Source organism: Sapajus apella, unplaced genomic scaffold (assembly GCF_009761245.1).
Source record: "Sapajus apella isolate SASKATOON/1434 unplaced genomic scaffold, GSC_monkey_1.0 scaffold2, whole genome shotgun sequence".
Classification (NCBI taxonomy): domain Eukaryota; kingdom Metazoa; phylum Chordata; class Mammalia; order Primates; family Cebidae; genus Sapajus; species Sapajus apella.
The window spans coordinates 63,341,813-63,364,681 of NW_022436942.1; the positions used below are offsets into that span (position 1 = coordinate 63,341,813).

The 22,869-nt window shown below is 38.6% G+C and overlaps 1 protein-coding gene across 5 annotated transcripts in view; it reads left to right on the top strand.

Moving 5' to 3' along the window:
- The first annotated feature begins 10,013 nt into the window (after positions 1-10,013).
- The window catches only part of WASHC4 (WASH complex subunit 4), a 61,603-nt gene continuing 48,747 nt past the window's right edge, over positions 10,014-22,869 (top strand). The window contains exons 1-7 of one of the 5 annotated variants that reach the window (XM_032299995.1): positions 10,014-10,163; positions 13,707-13,846; positions 17,130-17,183; positions 17,274-17,339; positions 18,107-18,152; positions 18,597-18,664; positions 21,672-21,754. In XM_032299995.1, coding sequence (XP_032155886.1) covers positions 10,103-10,163; positions 13,707-13,846; positions 17,130-17,183; positions 17,274-17,339; positions 18,107-18,152; positions 18,597-18,664; positions 21,672-21,754 — 518 coding nt within the window. In that variant the 5' untranslated portion in view covers positions 10,014-10,102. Of the gene's footprint in view, positions 10,164-13,706; positions 13,847-17,129; positions 17,184-17,273; positions 17,340-18,106; positions 18,153-18,596; positions 18,665-18,720; positions 19,507-20,850; positions 21,755-22,869 lie in introns of those variants that run through there. The other 4 variants (XM_032300011.1, XM_032299999.1, XM_032300003.1 and 1 more) reach the window with 4 other exon arrangements.

Below are 22,869 nucleotides of genomic sequence, written 5' to 3' on the forward strand. Positions count from 1 at the left end.
TTTTTTTTTTTGAGACAGAGTTTCGCTCTTGTTACCCAGGCTGGAGTACAATGGCGCGATCTTGGCTCACTGCAACCTCCGCCTCCCAGGTTCAGGCAATTCTCCTGCCCCAGCCTCCTGAGTCGCTGGGATTACAGGCACGCGCCACCATGCCCAGCTAATTTTTTGTATTTTTAGTAGAGACGGGGTTTCACCATGTTGACCAGGATGGTCTCCATCTCTTGACCTCGTGATCCACCCGCCTTGGCCTCCCACAGTGCTGGGATTACAGGCTTGAGCCACCGCGCCCGGCCCCTATTTCCTGATTTTTAATTGGACTGTTGAGTGCCTGGATTTTGTTTTGTTTTGTTTGTTTGTTTTTTTTTTTTTTGAGATGGAGTTTCGCTCTTGTTACCCAGGCTGGAGTGCAATGGCGCGATCTCAGCTCACCGCAACCTCCGCCTCCTGGGTTCAGGCAATTCTCCTGCCTCAGCCTCCTGAGTAGCTGGGATTACAGGCACGCGCCACCATGCCCAGTTAATTTTTTGTATATTTTTTTAGTAGAGACGGGGTTTCACCATGTTGACCAGGATGGTCTCGATCTCTTGACCTCGTGATCCACCCGCCTCGGCCTCCCAAAGTGCTGGGATTACAGGCGTGAGCCACCGCGCCCGGCCGAGTGCCTGGATTTTGTTATCTTCTTATAAAGCTTTTGGTTATAACTGTATATTGTATATAATATAATGCAGCTACTCTGGATTCTATTTTGTTCTTCAGAGAATTATTTGACTGGTATTTTTTGTTGTTTGTTTGTTTCTTTGAGACAAGTTCTCACTCTGTCACCTAGGCTACAGTACAGTGGCAGGAGCATGGCTCACTGCAGCTTTGACCTCTTGGACCAAAGCAATTCTCCTGCCTCAGTCTCCTATGTAGCTGGAACCACAGGTGTATACCACAACACCTGGCTAATTTTTAAAAGTTTTTATAGAGATGTGGTCTCACTTTGGTGCCCAGTCTGGTCTTGAACTCCTAGGCTCAAGTGATCCTCCCGCTTCTGCTTCCCAAAGTGCTGGGATTACTGGTGTGAGCCACCATGCCTGTTTATTTGTTTTTAAATAAAGTAAACTTGCCTAGACTCAAACCCTGTCTCCTCAGTAGAGTGCAGCAGTTTATATTCTGCTTAGTTCTTAGTTTAGTGAAGGATTTGGCCAGCGTTTATACTTAGATTGCAGGGATTACACCCATCTACAGTTGCCCTAATTATCAGTCTTTCCTTCTAAATTCTAATCTGCTTTGCCAGCTCTACTGTTCTCTGTTATTAAGTCTTCAGCCTTCTGCTACCTGAGGTGTACCTCGGTTGGGAAACAGATGCATTTGAAAGAGCAGCAAACACACATACTTCACTCAGTGCAGTTCTATGTTTCAGGGACTCCTGTTCTTTCACCAGGAGGAAGTTTGTGGTCAGCCAGGGATTTGAGCAACGTTTACACCCAGATTTTGGATCTCACCCATTTTGTAGGTCACTCCTCAAATTGATGATTTCTCTTCTAACAACCCTGTATTCAGTTTGCTGACAGTGTGAGCCAGTAGGCCTGCAGTGCTGAGCCTGAGTGGGTGAGGGAAACCATCAGACAAAAAGCCACAAACTCATAATGCTTATCAAGTTGCTGAAGAAATTTTCCTGTGGTTTTTGCCTGCTTTTATTGTTTTAGATCTTTAAAAAGTCATTTTAAGATATTTTGGCTGCTTTTCTTAGTAATTAACTGTAGATGTGTTCACTTGACCACTTTATGCTGCCTCCATTATTAGAAGTGTCCATGTCAATTATATTGATACGAAGATCTTCTAAAATGTCTATGCTTTTAAAAGTAGATTATTTCAACCTACTTTACATAACTTATATAGCAAAACCTTTTTTATATTATTTTGCTCTTTTAGAGTTCCAACAAGAGTCAGAAAACTTGTTTCCTTCTTTTTTTTCTTTCTTTCTTTCTTTTCTTTTTTTTTTTTTTTAAAAAGACAGGTTCTCACTCTGTTGCCCAGGTAAAGGGTGCAGTGGTACAATCATAGCTCACTGCATCCTTGAACTCCTGACCTCAAGCAATCCTCCCACCTCAGCCTCCTAAGTAGCTGGGGCAATAGGTGCATGCCACCACACCCAGCTAATTAAAAAAAATTTTTTTTAGAGACAGAGTCTTACCATGTTCCCTGGACTGGTCTTGAACTCCTGGACTCAAGCTACCCTCTCACTTTAGCTTCCCAAACGGCTGGGATTACAGGAGTGAGTCACCATGCCCAGCTGACAAGCTTTTTATTTTTCTTTTTTCTTGAGTTGGAGTCTTGCTCTGTTGCCCAGGCTGGAATGCAGTGACACAATCTTGACTGACTGCAACCTCCGCCTCCCAGGTTCAAGCAATTCTCTTGTCTCAGCCTCCCAAGTAGCTGGGACTATAGGCACCCGCCACCACGCCCAGCTATTTTTTGTATTTTTAGTAGAGATGGGGTTTCGCTATATTGATTAGGCTGGTCTCAAACTCCTGACCTCAGGTGATCCGCCCATCTGGGCCTCCCAAAAGTGTTGGGATTACAGGCGTGAGCCACTGCGCCTGGCCCAAACTTTTTCTTGAAGGGCCAAGTAATAAATACTTTAGAATTGTGGCCCATATGATTGTGCTATAACTACCAATTTAGCTGTCATTTTAGTGTGAAGCAGCCATAGACAACACACAAACGTAGATAATATGTAAGTTAATGGGCACGGCTGTAGTCTAATATTTTATTTACCGATCTGCTGACTGTACTTTGCTGACCCATAAGTTAAAATATCTGAAAAATTTCTCTTACCAGACAATTGAGCTCTTTGAAGAGTTTTGGTCACTGTGACATATCAAACAGAGGAAGTCCTGATTAAATACTGGTTGAAAGCCAGGCGTGGTGGCTCAGGCCTGTAATGCCAACACTTTGGGAGGCCGAGGTGGGCAGATCACTTGAGGTCGAGATCAGCCTGACCAACATGGAGAAACCCCGTCTCTACTTAAAATACAAAATTAGCTGGGCGTGGTGGCACATGCCTGTAATCCCAGCTACTCGGGAGGCTGAGGCAGGAGAATTGCTTGAACCCAAGAAGCGGAGGTTACATTGAGCCGAGATTGTGCCGTTGCACTCCAGCCTGGAGCGAAACTCCATCTCAAAAAAAAAAAAAGAAAAAAAAAATACTGGTTGAAGAAATGAACAACTAAAAACAGCCATTTTATTACATGATTTATTTTATCCTTACAGTTTCTTTAACAAACAGTGCCATCTATTGAAGAACTAGGAGGAAATACTTTTCCTGTAAACTGAATATCTACTACAGAGCACCTGAAAAAAATGACAATTATTGGTTCACTGGTTCAACAAATACATGTTTATCATCTGTGTACCAAGTGTTATACTTGGCACTGAACTGTATCAAAGAGATAAGGTTTAGATGTTTATAGAGCTTAGAGACAAGTGGGAGGCTATATTACTGTAAGCATAATTGGAAGCTGCTGGGGTAGGATTTCCTACATCCCATCATATAAATATATATTACATTTTTAAAAATCCATTCATTCCTCAATGGACATTTGGATTGCTTCTGCCTCTTGGCTATTGTGATTAATGCTGCAATGAATATGAGTGTGAAAATATCTCCCTGAGATCCTGCTTTCCACGTTTTTTTTGTTTTTTTTTGAGACAGAGTTTCACTCTTGTTGCCCAGAGTACAGTGCAACGGCCACGGTCTTTGCTCACTGCAACCTCTGCCTCCCGGGTTCAAGCAATTCTCCTGCCTCGGCCTCCTGAGTAGCTACAGGCACGTACCACCACGTCCAGCCAATTTTTGTATTTTTTCTTTTTTTGAGACAGAGTCTTCCTCTGTCACCCAGGCTGGCGTGCAATGGGACAGTCTTGGCTGTCTGCAAACTCCGCCTCCCGGGTTCAAGTGATTCTCCTGCCTCAGCGTCCCAAGTAGCTGGGATTACAGGCCCCACCACCACACCCCGACAATTTTTGTAGTTTTAGTAGAGATGGGGTTTCACCATGTTGGCCAGGCTGGTCTCAAACTCCTGAACTCGTGATCCACCCATCTTGACCTCCCAAAGTGCTGGGATTACAGGTGTGAGCCACCTTGCCCAGCCAATTTTTGTATTTTTAGTAGAGATGGGATTTCACCATGTTGGCCATGCTGGTCTCAAACACCTGACCGCAAGTGATCTGCCCACCTTGGCCTCCCAAAGTGCTGGGATTACAGGCATAAGCCACCATGCCCAGGCTGTTTTGGGATATATACCCAGAAGAGGGATTGTTGGATCATACTGTAATTCTATTTTTGGTTTTTAAGGAACCTCCATACTGTTTTTCATAGCGACTGCATCATCTTACATTCCCACCAGCAGTGCACAGGGCTCCAATTTTTCCACAGCCTTGCCAATACTTGTTATTTTTTTTTGTTTTATTGATAGTGGCCATCCCAATGAGTGTGAGGTAATATCTCATTGCGGTTTTGATTTGCACTGCTCCAATAATTAGTGATGCTGAGCATCTTTTCATATGCTTTTTGGCCATTTGTATATCTTCTTTGGAGAAATGTCTATTCAGATCCTTTGCCCTATTTTAAAATTGTTTTGCGATTGAGTTGTAAGGGTTCTCTATATACTGTGGAAATCAATCCCTTATCAGACATGATTTGCAATGGTTTTCTCCCATTCCATAGGTTGCCTTTTCACTGTGTTGATTATTTCCTTTAACATGCAGAAGTTTTTAAGTTTGACGTTATCCCATTTCTCCATTTTTGCTTTTTTTGCTAAAAACCTTTTTGAAGGCATTGGAGACCCAGGACAGTGAGGATTCGAGGAACGGACATTCAGGAGAGATGATCCAAAAAGTTGAACTTGACATTTGGCACCACATTTCACCTCAAGACATCCACTTATTTGTAATGGGGAAGCTGGGAATCTATGAGGCTGGGGAGCAGATAGCAGTAGCTGAGAGATGGAAAAGCTGATCAGGATTGGCAGGCCCTGCCAACCACCCCTGCAAATAGCTATGCCCTAGGACTGAGGTGATAACAGAAATAGATGAGCTCTCACAAAGACAGAAACCCAGCTTCAAATCAGAACAGTCCTAGACTGGGTTAAAGTAATCTGCCCCTACACTAGTGGCCTTCCAGAAAAAGTAGTAATCCTCACTGAAGAAAGATGACATCATTTAGAGCCTTAATTTCTCTCTACAATTTTTGATACATAAAGGTCAGGATGCACTAAAAAAAGTATCAGCTCTACCAGGAAATATGGCCAAATGATGGAAAACCAAAAGAAAATGAAACACAACACAACAAAACAAAACATCACCAGACAACAGAAAAGAGACCCACAGGAAATCCAAATATTGGAATTATTAGAAAAGACTTCAGGCTTCTTGACTTCCTATATTTACTGGAAATATTTTCTAAGTGCTTAACCTGTATCAGGGACTGTGCAATGTGGGAATAAACCATGGTTCCTGATAACAAAGAGCTGATGGTCTGCATTAGGCTGACTAACAGGTGCCCAAAGGTGTTCATGTCTTAATCCCTAGACCCTGTGAATATGTTACCTTACATGCTTAAAAGGACTTTGCAGATTAAGGTAAGGATTTTGAGATAGGGAGATCATCCTGGATTATCTGCGTGAGCTTGATGTAATCACAAGGGTCATTACAAGAGGAAGGCAAGTGAATCAGTCAACAGTAGGAAATGTGATGACAGAAGCAAGAGGTTCAAGTAATGCACAGAAGCTGAAAAAGGCAAGTGTCCAAGAGGAACCAACCCTACTAACACCTTCGCTTTAGCCTGATGAGACTGATTTTGGCCTTCTGACCTCTAGAACTCGAAGATAATAAATTTGTACTGTTTTAAGTAATGAAGTTGATGACAATTTGCTACAGCAGCAATAGGAAACTAATATATAACTTAATAGGGAAGATAATTATGTCAATAGATAACTTCATAGTAGTGAATACTATGGAAGCACAGGGCTGAAGCACTCAGTCCAACCTGGGATTCAGGGAATCAGATATAATGTTAATCTAGGCTGGACGTGGTGGCTCACTCCTGTAATCCCAGCACTTTGGGAGGCCGAGGTGAGTGGATCACCTGAGGTCAGGAGTTCCAGACCAGCCTGGTGAAACCCCATCTCTACTAAAAATAGATATAGTGGTAATCTGTATGATCCCGTAATCATTGATAACCTACTGTATAATAACTTTAGGATCCCTTAAATCAAAGGGAAGATTGGAAGAAGCCTTGAGTTACATGCCAAGCATAAACTCCGTACCATAGGCAATAGGAAGGATTTAAAGTGGGGCATGACCTAATCAGACAGGTTTTGAGAAGCTTCACACAGAGAATGTGGACAGGGGAGAGAGAAGACCTGTCCCACATCCACGGTGTTGTCCAAGTGAGAGATTGCTTTGTAAATAAATACATGAATTAACATATTAGGAATCTTTTTAACAGATACATGCAGAACTCTGTGACAAAGTACTAAGTGAAATGTCTTTAGTAAGTTATTGCCATAGAATTTCTATTGAAGAAAGATTTTCTTTTATATTTTATTTATTTATTTATTTTAAACTTTGATTTTAGGTTCAGGGGTACATGTGAAGGTTTGTTACATAGGGGTTTGTGTTATAGATTACATGCAAAGGTTTGTGTCATGGGGGTTTGTGGTATAGATTATTTCGTCACCCAGGTATTAACCTAATAGTTATCTTTTCTGCTCATCTCCCTACACTTACCCTCCACCCTCAATTAGACCCCAGTGTCTATTGTTTCTTTCTTTGTGTTAATGAGCTTTCATCATTTAGCTCCCACTTATAAATGATAACATGTGGTTTGTTTTCCGTTCCCGTGTTAAGTTTGCCAAGGATAACAGCCCCGGCTCCAACCACGTTCTCGCAAATAATATGATCTTGTTCATTCTTATGGCTGCATACTTTTCCATGGCGTATATGCACCACATTTAAAATATCTAATTTGTCATTGATGGGCATTTAGGTTGATTCCATATCTTTGCTTTTGTGAATAGTGCTGCAATGAACATTTGCATGCATGTGTCTTCATGGTGGAATGATTTACATTATTCTGGATAAATATCCAGTAATGGGATTTCTGGGTTGAATAGCAGTTGGAAGAAGGCTTCAAATGTAAATTAAGAAACAAATTCACCAAGACCTTAGCTATATAATATATACATAAAATATTTTGGTATGCAATAAACCGGTATTTAAGGTGTGGGCATATGGGGCTATAAATCAAAGGAAGGGATTCCTAGGAATTGGCAGGCAGGCACCTTCCATAGGCAGCTGTTCTAAAGTTCACAGGAGCTTTCAGAATAGCACAATATTGTGAAATTATTTCGAAGCTTGCTTTTCAGAAAGTACTGTGTGAATGAAGAGTAGTAGAATGAAGAATATGTAATTATTTAAAATAATGATTTGCCTTCTGCAGACTAGGTCTAAAAAATATAGGACATTTATTTATTTATTTTTTCCTTTCTTCTTTTTTCTTTCTTTAGAGACGGGGTTTCACTATGTTGGCCAGACTGGTCTCCAACTCCTGACCTCGTGATCCTCCTGCCTCGGCCTCCCAAGTGCTGGGATTACAGGCGTGAGCTACCGTGCCTGGCCCAGGACATTTATTTTTATAAATAACTTTCAGACAGCACTTTTCATTTGTGAATGTGTTGTATCTAATTTGTAATTCTCTAACAAAATTTGAAATTATAGGTTGTGGAATTTGATTTAAACATATTTAAGATCAAGACAGACAATCCCTGAGATTTTTTTTCTTTCTTTCTTTTTTTTTTTTTTTGATTCGGAGTCTCGTTCTGTTGTGCAGGATAAAGTGCAGTGGCTCAGGTTGATTCTCTTGCCTCAGCCTCCCGAGTAGCTGAGACTACAGGGAGCTGCCACCATGCCCAGCTAATTTTTGTATTTTTAGTAGAGACGGGGTTTCACCACGTTGCCCAGGCTTTGGGACAGAGTCTCACTCTGTTGCCAGGCTGGAGTGCAGTGGTGCAAACTTAGCTCACTGCAACCTCTGCCTCCCCGGTTCAAGCGATTCTCCTGCCTCAGCCTCCTGAGTAGCTGGGATTACAGGCACGCGCCACCACTCCCAGCTAATTTTTGTATTTTTAGTAGAGAGGGGGTTTCACCATGTTGGCTAGGCTGGTTTCGGACTCCTGACCTCATGATCCACTTGCCTCAGCCTCCCAAAGTGCTAGGATTACAGGCCTGAGCCACTGCGCGTGGCCTCCTTTGGAGATCTTTTTAAGATAACTCTATATTGATTCATAATAGCAACCTGGTACAGTACATGGTTGGTATTGTTCTATGTACCTTATATGTATTAACTAATTTAGTCCTCGTAAGAATCCCACAAGGTGTTTAATATTTTTATTTCCATTTTATAGATGAGGAAATTGAGGCAGAGGTTAAATTATGTGACCCAAGATCACATGGTTAGTAAGTGGCAGAGCCAGGATTTGGACCTAGGCCATTTGGCAGTCAAAACTGTGCTTTTAATTATTACATGACACTGCCTCTTGCTACTAATCTATTAACTTTGATAGATTCGTGTATTTGTAGATTCAAATTGTTCTCACTTGTAACTTCAATTTATCACAATGAGCTGCAGGGAGATTAATTACAATGATTTAATGCAAATGTTAAGAATCCAGCAAAGTCAAACTCATGGTCACAGAGAAGGCACAGGAAAAAAGTTTGTCAGCCATTAAGGCCCTAACAATGTCTGTTATTTTCAATATTATTTTTTTCTTTCTAAAATGACCACTAAGTCTGCCATAGGGTCAGAGATCAATTTTCTTACCTGTTTTATAGTTTCTGCAATTAGCATAGTGCCTGGTACCCAGTACCCAGTGGTCACTCAATAAACACTTAACCCAGGGCAGATCCAATGACTTCAGCAGGATGCTCTTCCACAGGCCTTTTGCTTACGCTGATTAGTTCTTCCGGTATTTTTTAAGGTTACACTAGTAAAACGTTAATAAAATTCTCATTGTTAAAGATTCAAAACATGTAAGTAGACATACCAAAACTTGAAAATCCTGTTACTCACCAACACATTTTTCCCCAGGTAACTACCATCCTGTGATTTATCTTCCTGTGAATTTACATACACATATGCACACACGTGTTTATATAACTTAAAAACATAAATGTAATCAAAAACACACATGACTCTGCAACTGTGTCGGTTTTTCATGCCATTGTATTTCATCTATTTTAGCAGCTCTTCAGTGATTCGTAGTATGGACATATTGAGCTTTATGTAATTCACTTGGACATTGAGATAGTTTCCTATTAAAAACCACGTTACAATAAACATTCTTATGCAAATACATGTGTGCATATAGAATTTTACACCGATCTGGATTCTCCAAAAATCCAGGTAGCTGCTGGGAGCATTTTAGAACGCACTTCAGTAGCGTTCTTCATCCCGCCTCGCATTTTTAAAAAGACTGAGTGGAGAGCAGGGGAGAGGTGGTAAGATTCTCTGTTAGGGTGTTCATAAAGTAACTCCTCTCGCACAGCCTTCTTTACTAAAAAACAATCCGCACAGAATGCGCGCGAGGGCTGTAAGAACTCCTAAGGTGGCGACGGGAAGGGAATCGGAAACAGGCTTGTGGGAAGAAGCGCCTGGTCAGCGATGTCCTCGAGGATCGTGCCTTCCTGTTAATTCCCCATCCTACCAATTCTACCCTTTTTAGGTTAGACTGAGGAATAACTTTCCCAGGTATTAAAAATCGTCTAGAGAGAGCCTGGCGAAATTAAAGGCGCCGAAGTGGCTTGAGAAGCAAACTGAATGGTGACGAAGCCCAAGCCGGGTCGCACGACCGCCGCGCAGACAGCCAGCGCCATGGCGGACGCCTTCGGCCACCGCGGAGGACTCGCTTTCCCAGCGGCCCTCAAGGAGCCGGCCGGCCCTCGCGAGCGGAGGCGGGGCCGGGGCCGGAAGTCACGTGCTGTGACAGTCGCTGGGGTGAGGCCGTCGTCGCCGTACGGGCTGGTTGGGGCTGTGTCTGTGGGAGGCGCCGAGGTGATGGCGGTGGAGACTCTGTCCCCGGACTGGGAGTTTGACCGCGTTGACGACGGCTCGCAGAGTAAGGGAGCGGCAGGGCGAGGGCTGCGGGTGGACGCTCCCCCGGCCCGCCGCAGTCCTGGGCAGCGCTTCTGCGAGAGGCACGGCTGCGCAGCCGTCTGGTGCGGGACACTTGAGAGCCCTTGGGGTGTGCGAGGGATGCGCTCTCCAGCGTTACTCTCGGGTTTGGGGTCACAGCCGCGGCGGGTCAGGCTTGCCCGTTCAGGGCTCGGCGTTTGAGGCGGCGACTCCGGAGGAGCCTGTAGTGCCCCGCGGGGAGCGGCGTCCGCCTCAGATGCCTCGGGGTTTGGGCGGGGCGCACCCGCAAGGCCCAGCGTCCCCAGGAGCCCTGGCTGCTTCTGTCTCTGGCCTCTTGGGGATTTCGCCAGATTCTCAGAGCGTTCAGCTCTGGAGGACGCTGATGTCTGGGTTCCTGTTTCGGTTTCCTGTTTTTCTTCTTTTCCTCTCAAATCAACTTTTGGAAGTTTGGGTGTTTTTTCCATCGCGTTGCTATAACCGTAGAAGGCACCGAGAAGAGAACTCTTCACCCCGCAGAAATGAACACGTGAATGTCATTTTATCCCTTCCCAGGCCCTTTATTTATGCTAAGTGGTATTTTTCAGTGATGTCTTGCAGTTTCCATCGAATCTATAAAGGCTTCAAAAATTACAGCAAATCGGCTTCAAATTTTGCTTCACAAGATGGAATTCTGATTTTAACTTAGAAGTCCAACCAAAAATAAACGAACAAATTCAATTTCTTTCATTAAAATATTGAGTCCAAACTAATTATTATAGTGAAACTCTACTTGAAATAAATACAAGTTGGCAATCTGTTTCTTATCTTTGGTAATATTAATCTGTAAGTGATCTAAGAGATATCGGAGCATGCTGTTGTGATTTTTTTTTTTTTTTTGGCGTAGTTTTCTCAAAGGTGGAACGTCGCTTTTAAAATTCCAGGTGAATTTTGCTTGATTTTACAAAGAGAGGCTAATTTCTACAAACTTAGATGTAATTAGGTTTTACAAGTCTCTCAGAGAAGAGTTAGCTACATCCAGGATGGGTTGCAGTTTTTCACAAAACATGCCTGAGGTCAGGAGTTCAAGACCAGCCTGGCCAACGTGGTGAAACCCCGTCTCTACCACTAAAAATAGAAAAATTAGCCGGTCATGGTGGCGGGTGCCTGTAATTCCAGCTACTCTGGAAGCTGAGGGAGGAAAATCGCTTGAACCCGGGAGGTGAAGGTTGCACTAAGCTGAGAACGCGCTTTTGCACTCCAACCTGGGCAACATAAGATACTAGCTCTTAAACAGCATAAAAATTAATCTTGGAGATAATGACAAAATCTTTAAGCTTTTTGTGGAGTGGATTCTGAATGTTATAAAGTGCACTGTACCTTGTCATGTATGAAGTTTTATGGGCAAAGATGACCAACTCTGGTATTTTCAAAAATACTGGAATAGAGTTATGTTATTGGATTTGAAAGTGGTTCAGCCTAGAGTAGAATGATTTGATTCAACAGATATTTTCTAAAATCAGTGCCTGTGCTAGGTATTAGGGATACAGAGATAAAACAAGGAATGCAGTCTGCTGATAAAGATGAGCATGTTAAGTAGGTTTTGGAATTTTTACTCTTAAAAAATTACCATGTAGTTCTTATCTCAACTTTTGTTCGCTTAATCTTCACCAATTTTGCAACAATTTATTGTCAGCAAGGAACTTATAATGTTATTTTAGGTTTTCTGTCGTCTGTTTCTTTGTGAATCCCTAAACATACTAAATGAGTGATTTACTGGCGTATTTCCTAGCATTGTCTTTTTTTTTTTTTGAGACAAGGTCTCACTCTGTTCCCCACGGCTCACTGTAGCCTTGACCTTCCGGGTTCAAGTGATCTTCCTACCTCAGCCTCCCTAGTAGCTGGCTGATTTTTTTCTTTTTTAACTGGGGTAGAAACAGTTTCTCCATGTTCCACAGGCTGGTCTTGAACTCTTGAGCTCGAGCAATCCACCCACCTTGGCCTCCCAATGTGTTGGGATTACCAGCATGAGCCACCATGCTCAGCCTAGTGTTGTGTTTAAGAACTCATTTGCTGGTCAAATGCAGCTTTGACTGGTCATTTCCTGTGTAATTGAGAGTTGGGGTGCTTTTGAATTTGGGGTGCTGAGAATCTAGGCAGTTTTATATGTAATCTGTAGGGAAGAGAACATATCCCTGTGCTTGGCTTTCATTAATTTTTGGTCTGTGAATCGTTTCTAGACTGTTATCCAAAATTGCCTAGATTAATACTATAATACACATCTTAATGAACTAAATGGATTCACCTAATTCAGAATGTTATGTGGTTGAAGAATAAGGGAGAAAGGGGACTGGGTCTTTATACTTTAATACAGCATGTGTCAGAACACACTTAGTTGCTTCACATTGCTAATTTGAGGAGAGCAAATATTTACCTTTTTTAGAAGACAAAGTTTGAATAAAGTTTTTCATATCAATAAACTAAGTTGGAGTTGAATTTATTACCTTTGGGAACAAGTAATGAATTTTTATGTATAACCTGAAGTACTTTTATGCATTTTGACGAATAGGCATATTTTAAAAATCGGGTTTATTTCAGGCCGGGCGCAGTGGCTCATGCCTGTAATCCCAGCACTTTGGGAGGCTGAGGTGGGTGGATCACGAGGTCAAGAGACTGAGACCATCCTGGCCAACATGGTGAAACCCCGTCTCTACTAAAATACAAAAATTAGCTGGGCATGGTGGCGCGCTCCTGTAGTCCCAGCTACTCGGGAGGCTCAGGCAGGAGGATTGCTTGAACCATGGAGGCGAAGGCTGCCGTGAGCAGAGATTGCGCTACTGCGAGAGACTGTCTCAAAAAATAAAAAGTCCATCTTATTCCAATGATTTCTTACAGTTATCTGTGAATGTGTAAATTCTTGGAATAGCAGCATAGTATTCTGTACTCAAGCAGTGTTCTTTGCTGGTTTTTCCAACTTGATTATGATGTTAAATAACAAGATACCTTGGTTAAATTTTAGGCATTATAGAAATAATATGCTCAAGCAGGTCTAAAACCTCCATTTAAAAATATTTAGGTGTATCATTAAACATTAGCATGTGTAGAATTAAAACTTCATTTTTAAATGTTGCTTCTGTGACAACACACTTTTTTCACCTGCTTCAGGTCATGAGTATTTGTTTTTGCAAAAGAGTCATTTATGACGAAAAGATAGAATCAGGACGTTGAGTTGTCTAACGTACTTTTCAGATTCGTTCAAAGCTCTCTATTGTGGGGTGGATGGGCTAGTGACTTTTTCATGATATGTGAGGGTTTTAAGAGAGTATCTTTGTGTGTGGGAACATCTACTGCTTTTAAAATTATTTTAAGTGTATGGAGAGGATTGAAAGCTGAATTACTGTTTAACTTTGAAACTTTATTTTCAAGAAGTCCAGACATTCCAAAGTAATAATTAGCAATGCTTTAGTGTGCCTTTTGAGGTTATTTGAAGTAAATGTTCGGTAATTCATTACTTATACTAATCACATACTCTTTTAAAATTTAAACTTAGAAATTCATGCTGAAGTCCAACTTAAGAATTATGGGAAATTTCTTGAAGAGTATACATCTCAACTGAGAAGAATTGAGGATGCACTGGATGACTCAATTGGAGATGTTTGGGATTTCAATCTTGATCCTATAGCATTAAAGGTTAGATTTGATTTTTTAAATATATGTATATATTTTCTGGACATACTATATACTGAAAACACAATGTTTTTAAAATAGAAAAAGTATTTTTATTTGAAATCTAAGAACAAAATGAAAGATGAAGAAAATTGTTAATTTCCTTTTCTCTAAGCCATGCAGGTAGTTTTAAAATGTGTTCTTTTTTTGTTTTAAGAATGACACAAACACAAAGCGTTTAGTGTCAAAGAATGACACAAACTCCAAGTCTTTGAGCTTGCCTTTGATTTTCATCATTAAGAAGATGATGAGGGCTGGACAGAATATTCAGGCTTTGTTTATTCTTAATTGAGGTTATTTTACATAGAGCGAAATGCACATACTCTTAATTTTGCCAAGCACATGTAACTCATATCCCAGTTAAGACAGAGAATATTTCCATCACTTCTGAAAAGTTCTCTCATGTGATATAGGAGATCTTAATGTGTGAGTAATTTTTTAATGTATTAAATAGGTCACTCCATTTTGAAATATTTCTACTTTTATAACTAGTTTGTTGCCACTTGAATAATAATTTATTGAACATTTATTATATGCTAGACACTGTCCTAAGTCACATACTGACTTGTTTTTATAACAGCTTTCTTGAGATTTATACATTATACAGTTCACCCACTTAAATTGTGTAATTTAGTTGTTTTTAGTATATTCATAGACTTGTGTAACCATCACAACAGTCAATGGTAGAATGTTTTCACCGCCCTAAAAAGAAATCATGTACCCATTGGCAATCCTTAGTTCATGCCAGGCCATACAAGCCCTAGGCAACTACCAGCCAATCTACTTTCTATCTTTATGTGTTTGTCTCCTCTGTACACTTCATGTAAATGAAATCATACAATATGTATTCCTTTGTGGCTGGCTTCTTTAACTTAATGTTTTCAAGGCTCATCTAAGTTGTCACATGTTAGTACTTTCTCTCTTTTTTTTTTTTTTTTTGCTGTTGCTGAATAATATTCCATTGTAAGGAATGGATAACCACATTTTATTTATCTGTTCATCAATTTATAGACATTGGGTTTTTCTACTATTTGACCATTATAAATTTAATGTGGCTATGAGCATTTGGGCATATGGTTTTGTGTAGACATACATATGTATATTTTTTACATATATATATATATAAAATGTATGTATACATTATATGTATATTATATATATGTGTGTATATGGGAGTGGAAATCCTGGGTTATGTGGTAACTTTTTGTTTGACTTTTTGAGGAACTGCCAGAATGTTTTCCAATGTGGCTGTACCATTTTACATTACATTACATTACCAGCACTGTATGAGAGGGTTCCAGCTTTTCTATATATTCTTGCCAGCATTTATTGTCTTGATTATGTTCATCTTAGTGAATGTGATAGCTCATTGTGGTTTTGTTTGCATTTCTGATGGCTAATAATGTTGAGTATGTTTTCATGTGCTTATGGCCATGTGTCTGTTTTCTTTGGAGAGATGCCTGTTCTGATCCTTTGCCCATTTTTAAATTGGGTTATCTTTTTAGTATTGCATTATAGGACAAGTATTGACTTTTAATTCCCTATTAATTACTTTCAATTCCCTATAATTACAATCCTATAAAGTAGATAGAATGTCATCTCCATTTGTAAATGAGAAAACTAAGGCATAGAAAAGTTAAGTAACTTATTTGAGTAAGTGACACATTGAGTTAAATAATGACTATCAGGCACCTTGGCTCCAGAGCCTGTGCCCATATCCAGTACCCTAAACTGCCTCACAAATACTTTGTATATTTGTAAACTGAAATTACTTTCCTTTGACTCTTTCTTGCAGGCTGGATAGACTTAGTCTTACTTTAAAAATCATTCCTCCAAATTTGTAATTGTATTTTTTTGTTCTTCCACACTTTGTGGATCATTGTATGTAAGTTAAAAGGACTCTGCTAGGAAACCTGTACTGTCTCTGAGGGTAATAAGTTTCATGTATCTGTCACTCACCATTAAGTAATACTTGTTATTTTTTTAAGACTTGCTTTTGGGCTTTAAGAGCCTCTTCTAGATATGATTATAAAATCTGTTTTTGCCTCAACTCTCAGATTTTATAAAAGGATGACATCATCTCTTAGTTTATTTTCCCCTTCAGAAGCATTCTAATCTTTACAATTTTATTATCTTACAGACTCCATCTCTCCAGTTGCCCTCTTTGGAACCACTGTTTAAATTCTATTATTGGGCAGTTATTTTACTGTTTTTGCTATACAAGATTCTTTACTTAGTATTTTGGGAAAAACCACAAACTCAGATAAAACCTCTGTGAACAAAAATTACAATGAAATAGGGTATATAATAACTTACTAATGAAAAAAGGAATATAATAACTTACTTGCATAAATAGTTAATGTTAGTATGTAACCAGAAGGAGAGCTAAGATTTCACTTAATACAGAGATCACATATAGTCGATGATCATGAAAAGGTGGAAATTGAACTGGCTTTAGGAGTGAACTCCACACACTAATTTAAGTGTTTCTGAGCATAGATTTATATAAGAAAAGATTTTTTTTTCTATCCTGTTTTATTCTTAATTTATTTTGACCCTTTAACTACAATCTTATTAAATTTGTGGCTGCATAGAGAATTCAAAAATGGGCTGGACACTGTGGCACACGCCTGTTATTCCATCACTTTGGGAGGCTGAGGTGGGTGGATCGTGAGTTCAGGAGTTCAAGACCAGCCTGGCCAAGATGGTGAAACCTTGTCTCTACTAAAAATATAAAACATTAGCTAGGTGTGGTGTCACACACCTGTAATCCCAGCTACTCAGGAGGCTGAGGTGGAGAATTGCTTAAAACCTGGGAGGCAGAGGTTGTAGTGAGCCAAGATTGCACCACTGCACCCCAGTCTGGGTGACAGAGTGAGACTCGGTCTCAAAAGAAAAAAAAAATTAAAAAATTGTGAGTGTTTTTTCCCCATGATCATAACTAATGGAGTTTAGTAATGTTAGTATTATCTTACTACCTTGCATTTTCTCATACTGCACTCATAATCAGCCATCTTATGCTCTATAGGACAACTAGAGTCATAGCAACATGATTGGGTCATACTGGGTCATTTCTTTCCTTATGTGTCGTCTAATGAGATTGTTTTGGATGAAGTAGTTGGTATGGTGCTAATGTTGAGTACAGGATATAAACACAGGTTTAAGTAGAATAAAGCTAGTCTCAATTTGTGTATTTAAAATTTCAGTTATTTTTCAAATGAAATGTTCTTTTCTTTTGTTTCTATAGCTTTTGCCTTATGAACAGTCTTCTCTTTTGGAACTCATAAAGACTGAAAACAAGGTACAGAATCCTAAATCTAAAAATGTATTTTAAAAAGGTTTTAGTTATCTTACAATTTACTTTTTATTTTGTTTTTACTCATGAAACTAGGTCTTAAACAAAGTCATCACTGTTTATGCTGCACTTTGTTGTGAAATCAAGAAATTAAAATATGAGGTAATTATTTGAATTCTTGTCTTAAAACTTTAAAAACATAATATAGAAGCAAGTATATGTTTTTATATATACAGTGTGCAATAAATATTTATTGAATGTTGAAAGAATTATTTATTTTATGTAATACTAATACTGACTACCATTCATTGAGTACATAGTATGTGCAAAACACCAGGCTAACACTGTAATCCTTATAGTAACCCCAGGAGGTAGGTGAGACATTGATGAGGGAACAGGCTTAAAGAGAGTGCCACTTGCCTAACATCTCTGGTAGTTAACAGTTTGAATCTAGGTTTACAAAGCTCCATAGTCTGTGTTACCTGCCATATATACTGGCTATATAGAGAAAACTGATTTTTTTTTTTTAAAGCTTTCAGTCTTTAGTATGCATTTAGTTTTGTGTTTCCTTACCCAAGAACCAATGAAACTCTGGCAGAAGTTGTCAAACTTCTTATTTTATTGTCTTGCTTTTTGATGCCATGTGGTTGCTCTGTATTTCCCATGAACTTATGGGAGGATGTTGGACAGTGAGAGTAGTCAGGTAAGATGAAGTAAAGGCTAAAGGAATCAAGATACAGCTTTGAGTATCAGTAATATTTTTGTTACTCTAAAGATGAATTGCTTCATAAGCAGTTTTTGAATTTAAATGAATTTGTATGTAAATAATGTAGTCCTCTGTTTATTACTAAATATACAGATCTAAGAGAGCATAGGAATTTGAAAACAAAACAACCTTTAAAATTATTTTAATTTTTTCTTAAAAACAGGCTGAAACTAAATTTTACAATGGTCTCTTGTTTTATGGAGAAGGAGGTAAGTTTAAAATTCAAAATTGTAATGTGATGCCTTTTTTGATAATGAAATGAACAAAAAGTTAACAGACAATTTTAGGACTACTATGATTATATATTAGTGTGAGAAAATAAACATTCGTATTTTTTGTTGGTATGTTTGTTTAGTAAACAGGTACAAAAATCTGATGAAGCAGCAGCAAATTTGTGATAATCTTTGTATGTTAGAAAGTACCATTGCTAGATGAGAATTTTCCTTGAATTCATTAAATAGTGAAGCAGATACTTATAATTATGTGATTAGTGATTGCCTCATTTTTCTCTTTGGTGAAAAAATTCTGTTTTCAATACTATGTGGAGTAAAAGATGTCCCAATGAAAAAAAAAATGACTTTTTTCTTCTTTTTTGGTATTGATTGAGTTTAAATTTAAAAATGAAATACACTTACTCATATTGCCTTTTACAGCTACGGATGCCAGCATGGTGGAAGGTGATTGTCAAATTCAAATGGGGCGATTTATTTCATTCTTACAGGTAACTGATTTTTACTTTCTACTGAGCTTTTACTTTGAAAAGTTTGAGTAAATTATACAACAGGTAAAAAGTTCTGAAACCTTCAGATACTAAAGATGTGTACTTTGAGGATAAGACACTTAATTAGCATTGGATTATAGCTGGGGAGATCACAACTCCTAAAATATTTCCACCTATTTCTAGAGGAAAAAAACTATCAAAATAAGTTTCTTTGTATATTTTACTTTATGAGCAACTTGTCACCATGCCTTTCAAAATAATTTAAACTTTGTACCCACTGGAAAAGATAAATTGTATCAAGAAAACTTGTTAATGGAGAGGATTAAGCTGTTACATGAGCAATGATGAAGTTTTTAAAGTGGTAGCCCTCGATGCTTCTAACAGCTTGTTTCAGTTTAGATAGCTTTTCATCACTGCCAAGTTTTAGTAATTGTAGATCCTTTGGTTTACTCTTGATCAAATGAATAACATAGCTTCTATTTCCTCCTCTGTTTATTTTAAAAATAATGCATGTACAATATAAAAAAAAAGCAAAAATTGAAGCTAAGGAAAAAATACTCATAGTCTCACCTGCGTTCTGATTGTTTACAAGATTTGATATATTTCATCAAATCAGGCATGTTAACATCTACTGTTCAAATCTTTTATATCTTTACTATTTTTTTTTGGTCTTTTTAATCTAATTGAGAGCATTTTGTTGATATTATGATCTGTGTTATTCAGGGTCCTGTCTAGAAAACTCCATACAAGGTATTTCAAAAGATGTAGCTTGGAGGATACAAAGTAGCAAATATTTAAGATGAATAAGTCTAGAGATCTAATGTACAACATGAGGATTACAGGTAATAAAACTACCATATATGGGATTCATGCTGAGTGAGTAGATTTTAACTGCTTTTGCCATGAAACAAATGGGTTAGCTATGTGAGATGATGGATTTGTTCATGTGCTTCACTAGTAACCTTTTTATTATCAGTATGTGTCCCATAACATGTTGTATACCTTAAATATACACAATAAAATTTATTTAAATAAGAGAGGGGATTCAGTATAGAGAATTGGTTACCCAGGAGTTGGAGGACAAAGAAAATAGTGAGGTAGTCCAAAGGAAACAGAACTAAACATCCAGGGAACTAAAAGGAAAAAGATTGGGATAGCCAGGATCTGGGGGCTTGGAGAAGAAGTCCCATGAAACTGATGCCCATGCCTCTGAGGAGGTGGCACTGCCTGGCTGCTGCTGGCTTCTTTTCCATCAAGGTATCTAAAATGTAGTTTGTAAGGTCCCAGTAAATATGAAAATTTTTCATTTTTCATTTTTGGGATATTTTATTCAGTGTGTACAAGTTTAGAATTGTTCATCATTCCTGGTAAATTAAATCTTTTATCATTTGTGACCTTCCTTAGCTGTGTTCATAATTATGTGTATGTGATTATGTATATATATTTTACATGTATAGCAATTTACTATACTGATGCTAATCAAGTCTGTTTTGTCTGCTAGTATAATAAATGCTGCCCTGGCTCTGTTTTAGTTAACATTTTCTTGATTTATCTTTTTCCATTCTGGCAACCTTTCAGTGTCATGTTTCAGTTGTGTTTATTTACAACTACATATATCTGCATTTTGCTTTTTTTATGCAGTCTGACAATACCTGTTTTTTAATTGATTAATTTATTCTATTTCTAGGTCTATCTTATATAGCCTATTTGTATATTTGGGCTTGTTTCTGCCTTTTTACTTCGTGCTTTCTAGCTGTCTTGCATTTTCTGTTAAACTTTTAAAAGTTTGTTAGGACATGTAAAACTAGAACTATTTAAAAATAAAATTCATTATTTATTTTCATTTTAAAAAATGCTTTACATCATTTTTAGATCTCACAGCTGCATACAAATTCCATTTTTTTTTTTTTTTTTTTAAATGGAGTGTCGCCCTGTTACCCAGGCTGGAGTGCAGTGGCGTGATGTCAGCTTGCTGCAAACTCTGCCTCCCCGGTTCAAGTGATTCTCCTGCCTCAGCCTCCTACGTAGCTGGGATTACAGGCATGCACCAACACGCCTGGCTAATTTTTTTGTATTTTTAGAAGAGATGGGTTTTCACCATATTGACTGGTCTGGTCTTCAACTCCTGACCTCATGATCCGCCCACCTCAGCCTCCCAAAGTGCTGGGATTACAGGCTTGAGCCACTATGCCTGGCCTAAAAATTGGATTTTTAAACATTCAACAAATATGTTTTGTGAGCCTAGTATATGTTAGAAACTGTTATTGGTGCTGTTGATATAGCAATGTACACCACCAACAGAAATTCCTGTTCTTGTAGAAGTTAAAATTTAGATAGGCATAGTTTTAATTAGGTTTTAAATATTTCAGATACACACTGTTTCTATAGATTTAAAAGTTGAGAGCTTCTGAAAATGGGCTTTCAGAAAGTCTAGGATATGTTAAATATGAACTAATTATTTAATGACAAATATATCCCTAGGATAAGTGATATGACAATTTACTTGCTGTGTGCCAAGCCTGCTTTTAGATCAGTGTTTGAAGTTATTCTACAGGACTTCTGGAAACCCCTTCTTGCCTTCATTGTACTTTCTATACTGACAGCTTTTGAGCTCCTTTATTCACTCAGATGTTTATTCGTGTAGTAGGGTAGAAATTTATTGAGAAGCAGTTGAGTGTTAGTCACTAAGGTAGGCAGTGGATATTCAAAGAAGGAATGAGACAGCACCTATCATTAGGAGTTACATGAGTAACTACAACATTAGACTTGAGATAGTAGCATGAATGAAATGCAGTGGGAACAAAGAGATAGGAATGACCCTGGGATGCAGGAGGTGAGTTAAGTATTGTTTGCTTGAAGGATGCTTGAACTTGTCTGACTTTTGGTTAACTGGAGGCTTTATTGGAAAACTGTTTTGTTTTTGTTAGAGTTGTTACCATAAAATTCAGTAAAAAATGGTAACATTTAAAAAGCAACTTTGTGATATATACCCACCTTGTCATTTCAGGAACTATCTTGTTTTGTTACGAGGTGCTATGAAGTCGTGATGAATGTAGTCCACCAGTTGGCTGCCCTCTATATCAGTAACAAGTAATGGATTTTGGAAATATTTTTGCTTTTATGATAGAGATGCAGAAAATGTTCTTTCTAAAATTAATGACTTGAAATAGTTTTTTGTATGTTCATTCAGCATTCTTTGAATACTTAAGACATTTCAAACACTACTTGATGTGTATAATACATAGGTTAATAAGATGCAATTTCTACCATGGTGAACGAACTCATTATCTGTCTGAATGAGAGTGTCTACAAGAAAAATCTTAAAGAAATTTGACCGTACGGAAGGCGGCTAATATGGAATTAGTACATGTTCTGTGTTCGCTCTATTCCTCTCCTCTTTACACGAATGGTTGCCTGACTGATTAGAGTCACTTGAGACTTTTCTTAGATAACAGAATCTTGAGGATGGAGCTAGGGAATCTACATTTGAAGAAACTTTATGAGTAGTTCTAATGATCTTAAATATATCCAGTAAAATATACCTTAAATATACATAGTAAAATTTATTTAAATTAAGAAAGAGGGGATTTAATGTGGAGAAATGGTTATACCAGAGTTGTAGGGCCGAAAGGAAAAAGAGAACGATGACGTTGTCCAGAGGAAACAGATAGCACCTCCCCATCCAGGGAAGAGAAGGGAAAAGATTGAGGTTACCAGAATCTGGGTGATTAGAGCAGAAGGCTCATGGACTTGGTGCTCATGCCACTGAGGAGGTGGCACTGCCTGGCTGCTGCTGAACTATTACCCTAAATCAAGAAAAATGATGAGATTTTCATAGAGCCCTTGCTGTTCTTACCACATAATAATATTTCACATTTGATTAGTTCTTTATACTTCAAAATTTTTTCCCACACTTACTAGTTAATACAGTAACTTTGTTTAGCTCTATGTCTAGGGATTATTAATGATGAGAAGAGATAACTGAGGCCTGGAAGAGATAGCAAGAGTTCCTTGCAGTTTTGACACTGTTCTTTTGATCAGCAGCACATTCTTTTACTGGAGTGTTAGCTGTTTCTTATTCTCCCATTTTCCCCCTCAGTTAAGTATTTATTTTATGTTCTGTCTTTTCACTGAAGCTCTCATGGCAGGAGAGATTGAGAGTATAGCTCTGTCACCTCCTGATGGGTAGTTCTAAGAAGATTCCC